The 14,601-nt window shown below is 41.6% G+C and overlaps 1 protein-coding gene across 1 annotated transcript in view; it reads left to right on the forward strand.

The window, feature by feature from the left end:
• LOC147885519 (epoxide hydrolase 3-like) overlaps window positions 1-8,478 on the forward strand; it is a 30,306-nt gene extending 21,828 nt beyond the window's left edge. The window contains exons 4-5 of the mRNA XM_087396565.1: window positions 7,152-7,375; window positions 8,130-8,478. Coding sequence (XP_087252691.1) covers window positions 7,152-7,375; window positions 8,130-8,421 — 516 coding nt within the window. The 3' untranslated portion in view covers window positions 8,422-8,478. The remainder of the gene's footprint in view (window positions 1-7,151; window positions 7,376-8,129) is intronic.
• Window positions 8,479-14,601: the final 6,123 nt, after the last annotated feature.

Consider the following 14,601-nt stretch of genomic DNA (forward strand, 5'->3'; position numbering starts at 1 on the left):
GGTATTTCCAAGGGCTGTAAAAGTTCGGGTGGCTTCACCCGCTCGGCCTTACTTACCTGACACGAGAAACACCGTGTCACATATTCATGAATATGCTTTTTCATCTTTGGCCAAAAGAAATCTCGCTTCACGAGATCATATGTCTTCTCAACCCCTAGATGTCCCGCACACGGGCTATCATGGCACTGTCGAATGACTCTCTGCCTGAGATCATTCTGACTAGGTACTACAACCTTGCCATTTCTTTTCAGCATACCATCACTTATGGTATATCTTGCATAAGTTTAGCCTTTTCTTGATGCCAGGTCATCCTTTTCATTTTCCCCGGGTTTTAACACATGAGCTTTAGGCCATAAGCTCTGGACAAACTCGTCCACTTTTTGAGTTTCTCTTATCTCGGTCATTAGAGCACTCTCTAATACCGTGAAACTCAGGTTGTGCATAATGCGAGACAACGCATCAGCAACCTTATTGTCTTTTCCTCTTCGGTACCGAATCGTTAGATTAAACTCCTACATGAGCTCTGCCCACCTAGCTTGGCGGCTCCTCAAGTCAGGCTGTTTACAAAAATGTTTCAGAGTATCATGATCCACATCCACATAAAACTCTGAACCATACAAATAATGCCTCCATGTTTTCAAAGCATCGATAACAGCATACAACTCCAATTCATGAGTTGGCCAATTCCTTTGAGAGGGAGAAAGCTTCTTGCTTTCAAAGGCTACTGGCCTTCCCTCTTGAAGGAGAACTGCTCCTACCGCGATGCCACTTGCATCGGTTTCTAGGAATAATGGTTTTTCGGGATCAACTATTTTTAACACCGGTCCTGAGACCACAGCTTGTTTTATGGTGTTAAAACTTTCTTGTTGATTCTGTCCCCAAATAAAAGGTACTTTATCTGAGGTCAGATCAGTCAATGGCGATACTATTCCGGAATATCCTTTGATATGCCTTCTATAAAACTGGACAAATCCCAAGAATGATCGCAACGTGGTCAGACTCTGAGGGATTGGCCAAGTTAGTATCGCAGCCACTTTCTTCGGATCCATTTCTACCCCCTGTGGAGTAATTATGAACCCTAAATATTCAAGCCTAACCATACACAGTATAGTTTTCTTTTTATTTACATAAAGACTGGCTTTCCTCAAAGTACTGAACACTACTCTTAAGTGTTCACGATGCTCAGTAATACTTTTACTGAATATCAAGATATCGTCAATAAAATGTACTACGAACTTTTCGATATACGGACGTAGTAAATCGTTCATAAGCATGACGAAGGTCGCTGGAGCATTGGTAAGTCTGAAGGGCATTACCAAAAACTCATAATGACCAAACCTGCTTCTGAAAGCGGTTTTATGCACATCCTCGGCTCTAATCCGGATTTGATGGTAGCCACACTTAAGATCAATCTTACTGAAAATCACGGCTCCATGTAATGCATCTAGCAAATCATCAATCCGAGCCATCGGATACTTATGCTTAGCAGTGATATTATTCAATGCTCTGTAATCTATACAGAGGCGAAACGTATCATCCTTTTTCTTCTTTAATATCACTGGTGAAGCAAAAGGTGAGAAACTTGGTTGAATCTGCCCCAACTTGAGGTATTCTTCCAGTTGTCTACGCACCTCCGCCTCTTCAATAAAACTCATTCTATAGGGAGGTCTATTTACAGGTTCTGCCCCCGAGATCAGTTCAATCTTATGTTGAACTTTCTGCTTTGGAGGTAACCCATAAGGTAGTTCATCCCTAAAACATTTAGAGAACTCCTCTGTTATAAGATTAGCCAGCTTGGCCATCTCACCACTTTGCGTAACATCAGTGCTAGCCGAAGAATCATCAACCGGCTCTACTGATGCTGTGCAAAGGAATAAAAACTCTACTTGAGCTTTTCGGATTTCCATCACGGAAACCAACGGTCCCTGAGGTATATCTTTTTCACCTCGCAAGACATAAAGCACATCATTCATCTTGAATTGATATACGTGCTTTTTCCAATCAATGGCTGGATTCTTCCTAGAATGCCACGCCATACCCAAGGCTATATCTGCATGAGCAAGCTTGGTCATTTCAAAATAAAGCTTCTCAGCATAGTCCTGAATTCGAAGCTCCAACTGGGTAACCCTTTGGTCCCATACTTCAGTTGAACTTCCATCTGCCATCCTGACTGTATACGCATAGTCAGATGGACTTGTCTTTAAATTCAGCCTCTTCACGAGCTTGGAGTTAATCACATTGTGAGTTGACGCCGAGTCAAACAACACCATGACATCATGATTGGCCACTTGCCCTTTCATTTTAATTAACTCCGTATCATTAAAGGCCGTATACCCCGTTGCTGCGGGCTTAGATAGGATGTTATCAGGTGCACTCGTCACTAACTTAGCAACATACACACATAACAAACAAGGTACTAACCTTTGAGAGGATCCCGTAGCTGAATCTGCATCTCTTCCGCTCTGGGACTTCCCTCCATCTCCACGTCGCACTCTGAGATCACCATCTCAGCCATCCGACGATCTTTGTTACGTGGACAATCCTTCCACTGATGAGGCTGAAGGCAACCAAAACATAAGCCTTCTCTCTTCGCTTTTTCCCTTTGTTCTGGGTTCAAGGGAGACTTAGACCAAGCCCGGGCTGCCATTGGGGTTACTTTCCTTTTCACTCCAATGGTGGTACTTGGTTTAGGAGTTTCAGCCGGTCTCACCTGCTTGGTTTGACCACTCGGCTGTGAACCACTCCCTCTACTAGCCCACTTCTTCTTAAACCCAGATTTCTTCGGATACCCATACTGGGTTCCGACCTGTGCAAACCCACTTGGCTCGCTGCCCTTGGCATCCTCATAGTTCAGGGCTATAGCTATTGCGTCATCTAACGTGTTCGCGTACTTAGCTCGAACTTCCATTTTTATTCGATCATTCAATCCAAATATGAAATCTTTCACTTGGATTGATTGAGGCAGGGGTTCGTCAACCTTCATTACACTCTCTCGAAACTTATCAGTGTATTCTGCCACTGATAAATTTCTGTGACGAAGGTTCCTATATTGATCCCAAGCTCGGGATGCTTCGTCAGGAGGTAAGAAGTGTTCCTGAACTCTCTTTTAAACCCCTCCCAAGTAGTGGATGCTATACCATCTTTTTGTTGTTTAATCCACCACCGATCCGTTGCCTCACTAAACATGTGGGTGGCCTCACGGATCTTCTTGATGTCATTTCGTATTTCACAAATGGCGAACGCCTTGTCCCATTTGTGTAAACAGGTCTCAATGACATCGGAGCTACGGTCGTTCATCCGACCATCTGACCAGAATATTTTTCCGGTCTGTAATTGGCAATATTTGGCACTTTAGCCTTCCTAGGCTCGACCGTATGGACACTAGACTCCGGTTCCATTGGAGCCTTTCCCTTCTCCTCTCGAGAAGGTCTGGCCGACATACTATGTATCGCTCTCCTTCGGACTGCCCTGCATTGGCCTGTAATTGCTGCGCTAACAATTGTTGCAAGGCATCCTCCAGCAATGCAATCCTACCAGATAAAGTGTGAGCTACTGGGCGCGACACTGGTGGGTCGGCCGGACTCCTGATTCACCAGGGTCCCTCCTGGAAGCCCCTTCTTCTGCTTCCATTCCGTTCAATGGGTGTTTTGTTTTGTTTTGATTTATTAAAAAAAAAAACACCACTAGAAAGCTGTATTTACAAGCTGACACAATTCAGTGTACTAACAGTTTGGCACAATTCCCTATACTAGGGAATTCCTGCAATCCCACATTCACACTGATCAGGCATTTAATACAGGCATATATCTCAGATGGCGCTTTTCCCTATACTAGGGAAATTCCTGCAATCTGACTCTGACCGAAGCACACATGCATATGCACAGGCATAATCTGTCCCTGCTACAACATTGAAGCCTCATGCATGCTGATCATTCACGTTATCCTGTCTATGAAAGTAGCGCATCACCCTACTAAATCGAGAAGAAAAAAAAACAACACAAAACTAATGGAGATCAAAGAAAGCTCCCTGGTCAAGCCCTTCGCTTCTGCGCCCAATCTGCGTTCCAGACTGTCGCTGGATCGTAGCCCCAGTCACTGCTTACGAGCAGGTTGCTCGGCGCTGAAGAACTCAGAGCACACGTGTGCCAAATCAGCAAACCACGGGCTAGCCAGCCTGCTCTGCGCCACCCCTGCGTCCCAAATCACATCTTACGTGCCAAATGATCTCCCCGCTCACGAACTACTGCTATCCGTTCCAGCACCACTCCAGGCCTGTCGTCGATCACAGGAAGGACTGAATTCCTTGCCTATCATGCGCTCCACGCTATCGTCTGCTGCGTCGTTGCAGTCTGCCCGTCACGTGGGGTTTATGACCAATTGTTAAGACTAGCTACAACGATGCCCCACTTCCCGTCGCAATCTGCGTCAACCAAAGCTCCAACAACAACTCAAAAGCCTCCGTCAACGTAGACCGCTTCACTATTCGTCGATTGCCCCGCATGGGATCTCCGTTGATCTGAAGTCGATCACGGACTGTCAACGTCAAAGGGCCTACCTAATTCCCGAGTTCCAGCTACGCCCCCCCTTCTGTTGTAGTTACGGGAGCGCCATCGATCACGGGCATCGTCAGCAGCTCCATCGCGGTCAGCCCGTCGCCTCGCCACCTATACTCCACTCTCTACGTCGAAGACCTTCTTATCCCCTATACTAGCTTGCGTAGGCCATCGTCGATCAATTCTTCAGCCCGTCCGTAAGCCTGCGCCAGATGATCACTGCGCTGTTCGTCAATTCCATCCTAATCGTAGCCTTGGGCTCTGATACCAATTGTAAAGCACTCTTTCCTTATCTCTACTTCGTATCACGGGAGCAGCACCATGAATCACCTCCCAGCCAATTCTTGCTGAGGCTAACAAGCAGACAGAGATATTCCTTCCAAAAAAATCATTACGTGAAACTCCTTCTCTTCTCTCACTAGCCTCAGTAAGCCCCAATTCCCTAGATAGATCTAGATGCCACATGTCATCCATATAGGGCCTTCCTAATGCAATATTTCACCCCTCTCTTGGGATGCATTAAATTCTTTGCCCCTAGGCACAACCTTTGCATTAGGCCCTTGGCTTTAGATCTACCTAGTCTGGTGCTCTCAGCCCTCACCTAGGACCTTGACATTAAATCCCTCCCGATCATTTACATGAAGCGCAAACACATATATTACAGAGATAGATTCTTTAAGGGAAATGTCGACTGATTCTTCCGAGGTCATGCTACCTCGGCTAGAGCGTAACAGATTCATCTAGATATATGCTTCTACCATATTAGTGGACATGCAAATTTTACCTTGTGAAGTTTTTTTCCATGTTGCGGCCTGCTGGTATTGTGATAATTCTTTCTATCTTAATTGATGCGTTGCCCTATCAACTCGCTGGTCTAACCATTTTTTTTTGCTTAGATGCTTATTTGGGAGAGACTAAAATGAAATCGTATAGTCTTCACAAGCAGTTGTAGCTTGAATGAAGAGAATGTGGACTACTTTTTGATTAGCCTTCTCCTATAGTGCTAGCCTCTGTCACAGCTGAGTCTAGGGTTGCCTATGTTCGACGTACAGAACGTTCCGTATGGTCACATGTGGAGTAGGGTTTTTGGCCCATTATTTCTGCTCGTTTTTGATCGTTTGGGGCCTGCCTCTCCTCCAAAGCTGTATATGAACCCCTCTTACCCCTCCCCCTCTCCACCAAGCACTCTTCCCTCTCCATCTCCCTCTCACCAAGCAGCCTGCTGCCCACCTCTCCATCTCCCTCTCCACCAAGCAGACTTCCCTCTCCAAGAATCATGATATATTGTCGGTCCTTTTAAGTTGTGCACTTATGTTACATGTAGAATGTTTGTGTTTCAACTTTCAAGAATCAAGTCATGTGCATCTTCTAAGCATTGAATGTCCATTCAAGAAAAGCTTGTACTTACTCTAAAACTCCAAAATTTGTCTTTTTGTGTGTGCTATCAAACGTACCATCAAACATACACTCAATATTTTATTACCGCACTAATATCGAACGGTACGTATCGAATGTGATTGGACGTGTCAACCATGGCTGAGTCTACCCTTCACCTCCGGAGTGCCCATAGAAACTCTGTACAAAGACTTTCGTATAAAAGAATGCTCAAGTATGTGTGGGTGTGTGTGGATTTATATGTGTGAGAGCATATGTTATACTATGGTCTACACCCACTGTTCGGCGCTGATGACGTTAGTGGGGATGTCATAGTAGCTAGTCCTTGCTATGTGTAATGGAGTTTATGGTTTCAACCTTGTGAATGACTATCATGAGATTGAAACTGCACTATGTGTTTATAGAGGATGAGTTTGGGCATGCTTTTTGATTCATCTAGATATATGCTTGTACCGTATTAGCGGACATGCAAATTTCACCTTGTGAAGTTTTTGTCCATGTTGCGGCATGCTGATATTGCGATAATTCTTTCTATCTTAACTGGTGTGTTGCCCTATTAGCTAGATGGTCTAAGCATTTCTTTTTGCTTAGATGCTCGTTTGGGAGAGACCAAAATGAAATCGTAGTCTTCACAAGAAGTTGTAGCTTGAATGAAGAGAATGTGGACTATTTTTGATTAGCCTTCTCCTATAGTGCTAGCCTTTGTCACGGTTGAGTCTGCCCTTCACCTCCGGAGTGCCCACAGAAAGTCAGTACGAAGACGTTTGTATAAATGAATGCTCAAGTATGTGTCTGTGTGTGGATTTGTATGTGTGAGAGCATATGTTATATTATGGTGTACACCCACTGTCGTGGGCACTGATGACGCCAGTGGGGATGTCATAGTAGCTAGTCCTTGCTATGCGTGATGGAGTTTATGGTTTTAACCTTGTGAATGACTATGATGAGATTGAAAACTGCACTATGTGCTTTAAGAGGATGAGTCTTCCATGTTCCATCTAATAAAAAGCATAATCGGCCATACATGAGAGAGAGAGAGAGAGAGAGAGAGAGAGAGAGAGAGATGATTTGATTTTACTCCCACTGGTTACCTATTTTTTGTTCACATGTACTTCCTAAAGAGAAAGAGATCAAGAATTTTTACTCAAAATTATTTACTGTTCTCTATTTCACAGGATGCTTCCTTGTTTTCCATTTGTGCAGGAGCCCGGAAGAGTAGAAGCAGAGATTGCAAGAAAATCACCGGAGTGTTACTTGAGGAGTATTTTTTCTATGGTTCTGCCTTCAGAGGAAGTGCCTACAGGTGTTCTGAATAATCAATTTCTTTTGCCACCATGGATATCTGAGGAAGACATCAAATGTTATGCCGATGACTTTTCTAAGAGCGGATTCACTGGTCCTTTGAATTATTATCGGGCATTGGACCGGTATGCAATTTTGTTTACTCTTCACATAAACAATTTTAAGATTTCAAGTTTTGAAATCTTTTCGTACATTTACAAGATGCTTGATTGGCGGTTGGGAATGGAAAGAGTCAAAGCACCAAGAATAACAGCTTCCGTTCTTATGATAAGGTTAGACTCAATACATATCGTACTGAGATAGTGCTCATTAAGATCATTAGATGGTATTACTGTCCTCTGGAGACTAAAATATGGTCTATGGGACCTGAACAAGGCCAATACAAAAAGTGTCAATGAGCTTAACACATGGCATGTGGTGTGGACAGAACCATGTCTATATGTGTGGACAAGTATAGAATACCAGCTTCTCTAGGGCAGGTGAAGTAGCTCGTCTCGATGGACATGGACCTGTTTAAAGTAAGCGCCCATGTATGCCAAATGAAGTTGGTTGCTAAGCATGTCTCATAGGACCTTTTTTCATTTGATGTGTGTGAAGGCAATACAAAAAATGTGTGTGTTCCTCTTGTCCACTTCTTGCATGTCGTACAAAGAGCACAACCTAGCCTCAAGTGGTTGTCCTATCCACGCTCTTGTCTCAATGCCAAGATGGTGTGATTTGGTGTGAATCATGGTGATTGTGCACCCAGCCCTGTGGTCGTATTGGTGTTTGTGAATAGAGAGAGAGACAGAAAGAAAGAAAGTTTGTTAAAGTCTTCAAGAGACCAAAAGTTTAGAGAGAGAGAGAGAGAGAATCTCTCATTTAGTTGCTTTGCTGCAGGACCTGGGAACTCATGGCTCCTTGGACGAAATGTAAGGTGATTGTACCAACATTGTACATGGTCGGAGATAGAGATCTTGTATATCACTTTCATGGCGCAAAAGATTACATCCATAAAGGTGGGATGAATGCAGATGTTCCGAATTTAAAAAATATCATCATACTTGAAGGAGTTGGACACTTCTTACACGAGGAAAAACCACAATTGGTGACTGAGCACATTTTGGGTTTCTTGAAAAGCTTTCCGTTTGATAACAAGCCTCGTTCTTTCAATGTACAAGCAAAAATTTAAGCGGGTAAGGAACTAAAGTGGTCAATGAATGCTTACTTTGAAAATGCATTGATTTGCAGCTAGAAAATTTGAATTACTTTCTAAATTGCGTTAAGTATTGAACGCTAAGGAATTGTACATATTTCATGATAAAACATTATCTTTTATTATGGTTGAGTCTTCCTTGCAACTTTGGAGCATTTGATGGAAACTTGACCTTCTCTGTAAATGTATGCTTGTGTGTATGTGTGAGCATATATTCATACAAAGTTCTGCACCCACTATTGGGCATTGATAACATTGATTGGGATGTCATGGTAACTAGTCCCTACCATGCATGATGAAGTTGTTGATTTGTCTCATGGATGACTACTACAGTTGCAATTTTTAATGTGATGAATTCGATTATGTTCCTAGATTTATCGTGGTATATATCTTTGTTAGTTGACGTGCAAAATTCACTTTTTAACATTTTAATCCAAGTTGCGGCCAGCTGATACTATGATTATTTTTTGTATTTGAAGTGGTGTGTATGCCCTTTCAGCTTACCCTTTTTGTTGTAAAAAGATTTTCTATCTGTTACGCTTTATATTTGGGAGGGGCGAAAATGAAATAATTTGCAACTTTTTCTTCACAAGCCATTTTAGTTGGATGAAGTGTTAGCCTTTCCCCACGTGCTAGGCTTTATTTTGGGTGAGTTTGCCTTGGATCTTTGAAGCTTTGAGAGAAACCTAGTAGGCATATGTTTGTATGAAGGTATATGCTATATTGATACAAAGTTCTAGACCCTCTATTGGGTGATGATGATATATGTGGGGATCTCTCTCTCTCTCTCTCTCTCTCTCTCTCTTTGTTGCACTTTTTAATGTGATGAATTTGATTATGTTCCTAGATGTATCGTGGTATATATCTTTGTCAATCGACGTGAACATTTTCATCGAAGTTGCGGCTAGCTGATACTATGATATTTTTTGGTATTTGAAGTGGTGTGTATGCCCTTTCAGCTTACCCTTTTTGTTGTAAACAGGTTTTCTATCTGTTATGCTTTTTATTTGGGAGGGACTAAAATGGAATAATTTGCACCTTTTTCTTCACAAGCCATTTTAGTTGGATGAAGTTTAGTTAGCCTTTTCCCCAAGTGCTAGGCTCTATTTTGGGTGAGTTTGCCTTGGATCTTTGAAGCTTTGACAGAAACCTAGTACGTACATGTTTGTACGAAGGCATATGCTATATTGATACAAAGTTCTAGACCCTCTATTGGGCGATGATATATGTGGGGATCTCTCTCTCTCTCTCTCTCTCTCTCTCTCTCTCTCTCTCTCTCTTTGAAGGCTTGCAACCTACTCATCGAAGAGAAGGGCTGAAAATTTTGACCATAGTTAGCAATTTTGTCTCGATTCACATACACAACCAACATCATAGTTTTGTCTCAATCATGTAAATAGTGATTTTGCATGATCATCAGTGTGAAGCCAACCCACCTTTGTACTTCAATTCAATTCATATGACTACATTGACCATGGCATGAGTAGAGGGATTCAATTAGTTGTCTAGATTGTGGGGATCTTTGTTACATAAAGGACTTACAAGGTCAAACCATCCCAATAAAGGTATTGGGATGATATCCTGTCATTCATAGGATTTGACATATATTCAGGTACAAGTCCATAGCAAAATTGATGATGTGGCATGCTACATATGGTTTTATCGATGATACTTTAAGGTTTCTTGTTGATTGTGCTGCATTGAAGCACATAGAGAACACAAGGATGGACTTTGTAGGGAAGCCGCATGCGTTTTGTCTTGGGCTCCCCATGGATGGCATGAATCCTTTTGAACTATGGCCAACATGACTAGCAGTTTTGGTGAATGACAACATCCCTCCACGGTTGGCTATAAAGAAGTGACACCTTATGCTTGCCCCTCTTATCCCAAGGAAATACAAGGCAAAGAATATGGACGTGTACATTGTCCCATTGATAGAGGAACTCCAAGCCCTATGGAAAGGGATTTGTGTCTTTGATATCTTCAATCTCCAAGGTAGAGAACATAGAGAACACAAGGATGGACTTTGTAGGGAAGCCGCATACGTTTTGTCTTGGGCTCCCCATGGATGGCATGAATCCTTTTAAACTATGGCCAACATGACTAGCAGTTTTGGTGAATGACAACATCCCTCCACGGTTGGCTATAAAGAAGCGACACCTTATGCTTGCCCCTCTTATCCCAAGGAAATACAAGGCAAAGAAGGACGTGTACATTGTCCCATTGATAGAGGAACTCCAAGCCCTATGGAAAGGGATTTGTGTCTTTGATATCTCCAATCTCCAAGGTAGGGTCATGATGTTTTGATAAGGGGGATCTTGATAGGGACCATGCATGACTTCCTAGGATATGGAGAGTGCTTAGATGAGAGTCCCCTCCCCTTTCTATGCATGTGGTTATTAGCATGGATCATGCACACACACTTAATTTTATGTATCCATGTAGGTTTTGTTAAAAAGTGGACACTATGCTTGTCCTATTTGTAGGTTTGTCAACAAGTGGGCACTATGCTTGTCCTATTTCTGGTGATCAATTGTTAGCATGATACTCTCGAGATCTAGGAAGATGATATATGAAGTTCATGCTTTGCAACTTCCACGTGGCCATCCTACACATGATAGGATCATCGGTCTCAAACCACCTCACTTGAAGGCAAATGATTGGCTACAAGCATGGAGAGAGAATGCAAACCATTCCCCGTATGAGGTGAAGAGACTTTAGATATTCCATGAGCTACCTTATTGGTGTCAATTACAAACCAATCACCTCTTCGACCCCATGCATATCTTCAATGATGTGGAATCCATCATTTGGGAACATTTGATTGGTGAGAGAGATTCGAAGGGAGTATGAGAGGACCTAAGAGAAGTGGAAAAGATGAGGGAGTTGTGGCCTCAAAGTAATGGCATCAAAGTTGTGCTTTCAATGGCACCATGGGTTCTCACCAAGAGAGAGGAAGCAATTGTCAAGAGTGACATTGCATAATTTTGAACAAAAATGAGCCACCTACATTGCCTGAAGGGAGCTTTCACATGGAAAAATAAGTGTAGTGGCCTTAAGTATCATAATTGGCATGAATTCTTATAGGTGTGCTTTTTGAATTTTGATATTCTCTTCATGATTGTGTGACCTTGTACATAGATTCTTTCATTGCTGTGACACACTTTGTATATATATTTTCTCCTTCCAATTGTGGTGAAAAGATGCTTGTCAAAAGATATCAAAAATCGATCTACAAGATCTGTGGCCTCGTGAGGTATGCTTCTCCTTCTTCCCTCTTCTTTTGGTGCATCATCAATTTACCAGATCTTTCTTTGGGCAGTAATTCCTTTGGGTTCCATCAATTTGGTTTGGACTCTCTCGACTCCTCATATTGAAACATAGCTTTTGCCTACCCATTCCCCAGTAGGATCTCCAAATATTGACCAAAGTTTTGCCCCTATTCAGTTCTTGTATTCTAGATTCATGGATAGGCATTGCAAGTAATTTTGCTAGTAGAGAGCGTTCGCATTTAGACAAGAGAGTGAATGAGAGGAAATGAGAGAGGCATTTTGTTCATTGCTTAGCAATGGGGTTCTACTTCTCTGCTTCACTTTATGTTGTGACATCTAACATTTGGCTATACATAGGTATGGACTTCGGTTGTGCAAGACTTGCCAATTTTATTACCACAGTAGGGGTTACAACAGATTACCTGACTTACCAAGGGACTACGACTTCGCTCCCTAGCTACCTAGCTATACAATAGTGCCAAAATTGCAAACTTTACATTGGCTTCCATTTAGGCCTATAAACCACCCTCTCGATTCGATAGCCCTTGAAAATGAGGAGAGGGTGACATTTTATATCCTCCCACCTCTGACACCCATTTGGATCCTCTCCATCATTTGCATTGTTTTGCTGCCACCCATCATGATGCCTGTAGGTCTCGTGTGTTTTGGTGCTTGGCATTGTCAATTTTTTTGGGGCTCTTGCTCTTGGCTAGTCCTTCAACGTTGCCTATACCCATTGCCCCTGCTTTGGCTTCATCGCGTAGTGCTCAGCTTGGCTTCATATCCTTGTTCCATTTGTTCATCACTCGCTCACCTTCATCTTGCCTTCATCTTCTTGTCTTCACTTCCCTTTGTGCTCATCATGGTGTCATCCCACATCACTTTGTGTGATTTTTCCTTTGCCTTCGCTCCCTTGGTGTTGAAGCTTTTATTCCTTAACCCAATGTACCTTTGGCCCAACATCTCAAATTTAGTCTTCGGCATTAGTCCCTTGTTTGCAAAACTTTTGGTATTTGTTTTCGCCTTTCTTTGGCATTAACACCATCTACTACTAGAGAAGAAGTTCAACATCTTTTGAGGGATCCATGGATAGCATGGATGATTTTTTCAAGTTAGTTTCATTAAGGAGCTAAAATTTTATATTGGCGTCGAAATTTTGTATGCTTTAATAAAAGTAAATGTTTGAAACATTCGCTAGGATTTGAAACTTTTATGCAAAAAAATTCAAAGTCTCGCCAGGATTTACATTTTTCCCTTCAAAATTCAAAAGAAAAAAAAGAAAAAAGTACTACATTCTACCAATATTGTGAAACTAAAAAACTGAGCTTGAAAATTTTTGCCAAAATTTTATATTACTATATAAGCATAGGTTCGATAAAAACGTCCCTGATGGATAGTACATGTGTTACTACTTCCATTGCATCATCATCACCACAACTACTATAAATCTTGACAATATGGGAGACTTACAGAGAGACTTATTGGAATGGAGGACTTGGTTGAGGATGAAAATATTGATATAAATACCACTCCTTGAATAATTTGTCATGGAAAGAGTTTTTCTTCCTTTGCCAATCAGCTTTATTGCATAATGACATTTGATTTTTTGATTTTATCATGATTATATGAAGGTACTTTGAACCCAAACTTGGTGTGAAAGTTCTCAACATTTTTATCTTTTGCTCAAACAAAAGTACAATTTTTTTTAAATAAATAAGAGCTATACAAAAGCACTTTTTGTAAAATTTTTAGTAGTCTCAGTGTTGGTATAGATGCTACCAACAGAATAGATGCTTCTCTTTTGGAGGATGTGAATGTTGATCTGGTGAAACTCTTTATAAAGTTCCAAAGTAGAGTAAAGATGGGGGACTAGCATCTTATTATGATGCTTGAATAAGATGTTGAATACAAATTTCTACAAAATTGTTGCCAAGTCCATAGTAATTAGGATTATGGAGGTTTGTAGTTTGTGGTGAACAGGGAGCCAAATGGCTTTGCGAAGGGTAGGGACATCTTTGAGAATATAATGAGTGTGTTGGCTTCTTTACATTATGCATGTGCTTCTCATGAGGTCTTTCTATATGCATGAATTTCCCACTTTGAGGAGATGTCTATCAAATAGAGAACACCACTATTGGGCAGAGATCGATTCCTTGCAAAGAGTCCCAATTTAACACAACATCATCATTTGTTAAGATGTGCATATTCGAGGGTCCTTCCTCAATCTCTTTTGCAATGCTAGCCTATGATTTCCCAAGCAATAAGCAAGTTATACATGTGCTTCTCATGAAGTCCTTGTACATGCATGAATTTCCCACTTTGAGGGCAATCTAGCTAGCCTGTGATTTCCCAAGCAATAAGAAAGTTTAGATGCCTTGTAGCAAACTATTAGGGCTCCAAAAGAGTAGTTAAAGGAAATCTCTTTCTTTGTTCCTCCATGATCCTATATACTCCATGAAGTATAAACTTTGAGCATCATGGTTGGAACATACTCCTCTCATAATGCAACTAAGGCATCCTTTCCAAATTCTAAGAGACACTTTCGCCAACAACAAAAAGTATTGAAGGTTGCATTAAGGTGGCCCGAGGATAGAAGAACATCTACTTGTTGTCTTGTATACCTTTACAATCTCAAGTCTACATTTAAGGGACTTTCCTTCATTTCATGGTCCCTAGGATTACATGCACTTGATGCTCTTCATTTCTTGATGTGACCTTATGTCTTGGAAATCTTGATATCATCACATACTCTTGACTTGAACTTTCAGCATCTACATTTCCTACCTTCTCTTCTAATGTTGACACCTTTATAAAAGTCAAAGCTTAGCACATTGTGAGATCCTAAGAAATGAGGAAGTGCGAATTTATTATGGGATGAAACTTC

This window comes from Dipteris shenzhenensis, chromosome 25 (assembly GCF_047967505.1).
Source record: "Dipteris shenzhenensis isolate YYH24624 ecotype China chromosome 25, Dip_SZ_1.0, whole genome shotgun sequence".
Lineage (NCBI taxonomy): Eukaryota > Viridiplantae > Streptophyta > Polypodiopsida > Gleicheniales > Dipteridaceae > Dipteris > Dipteris shenzhenensis.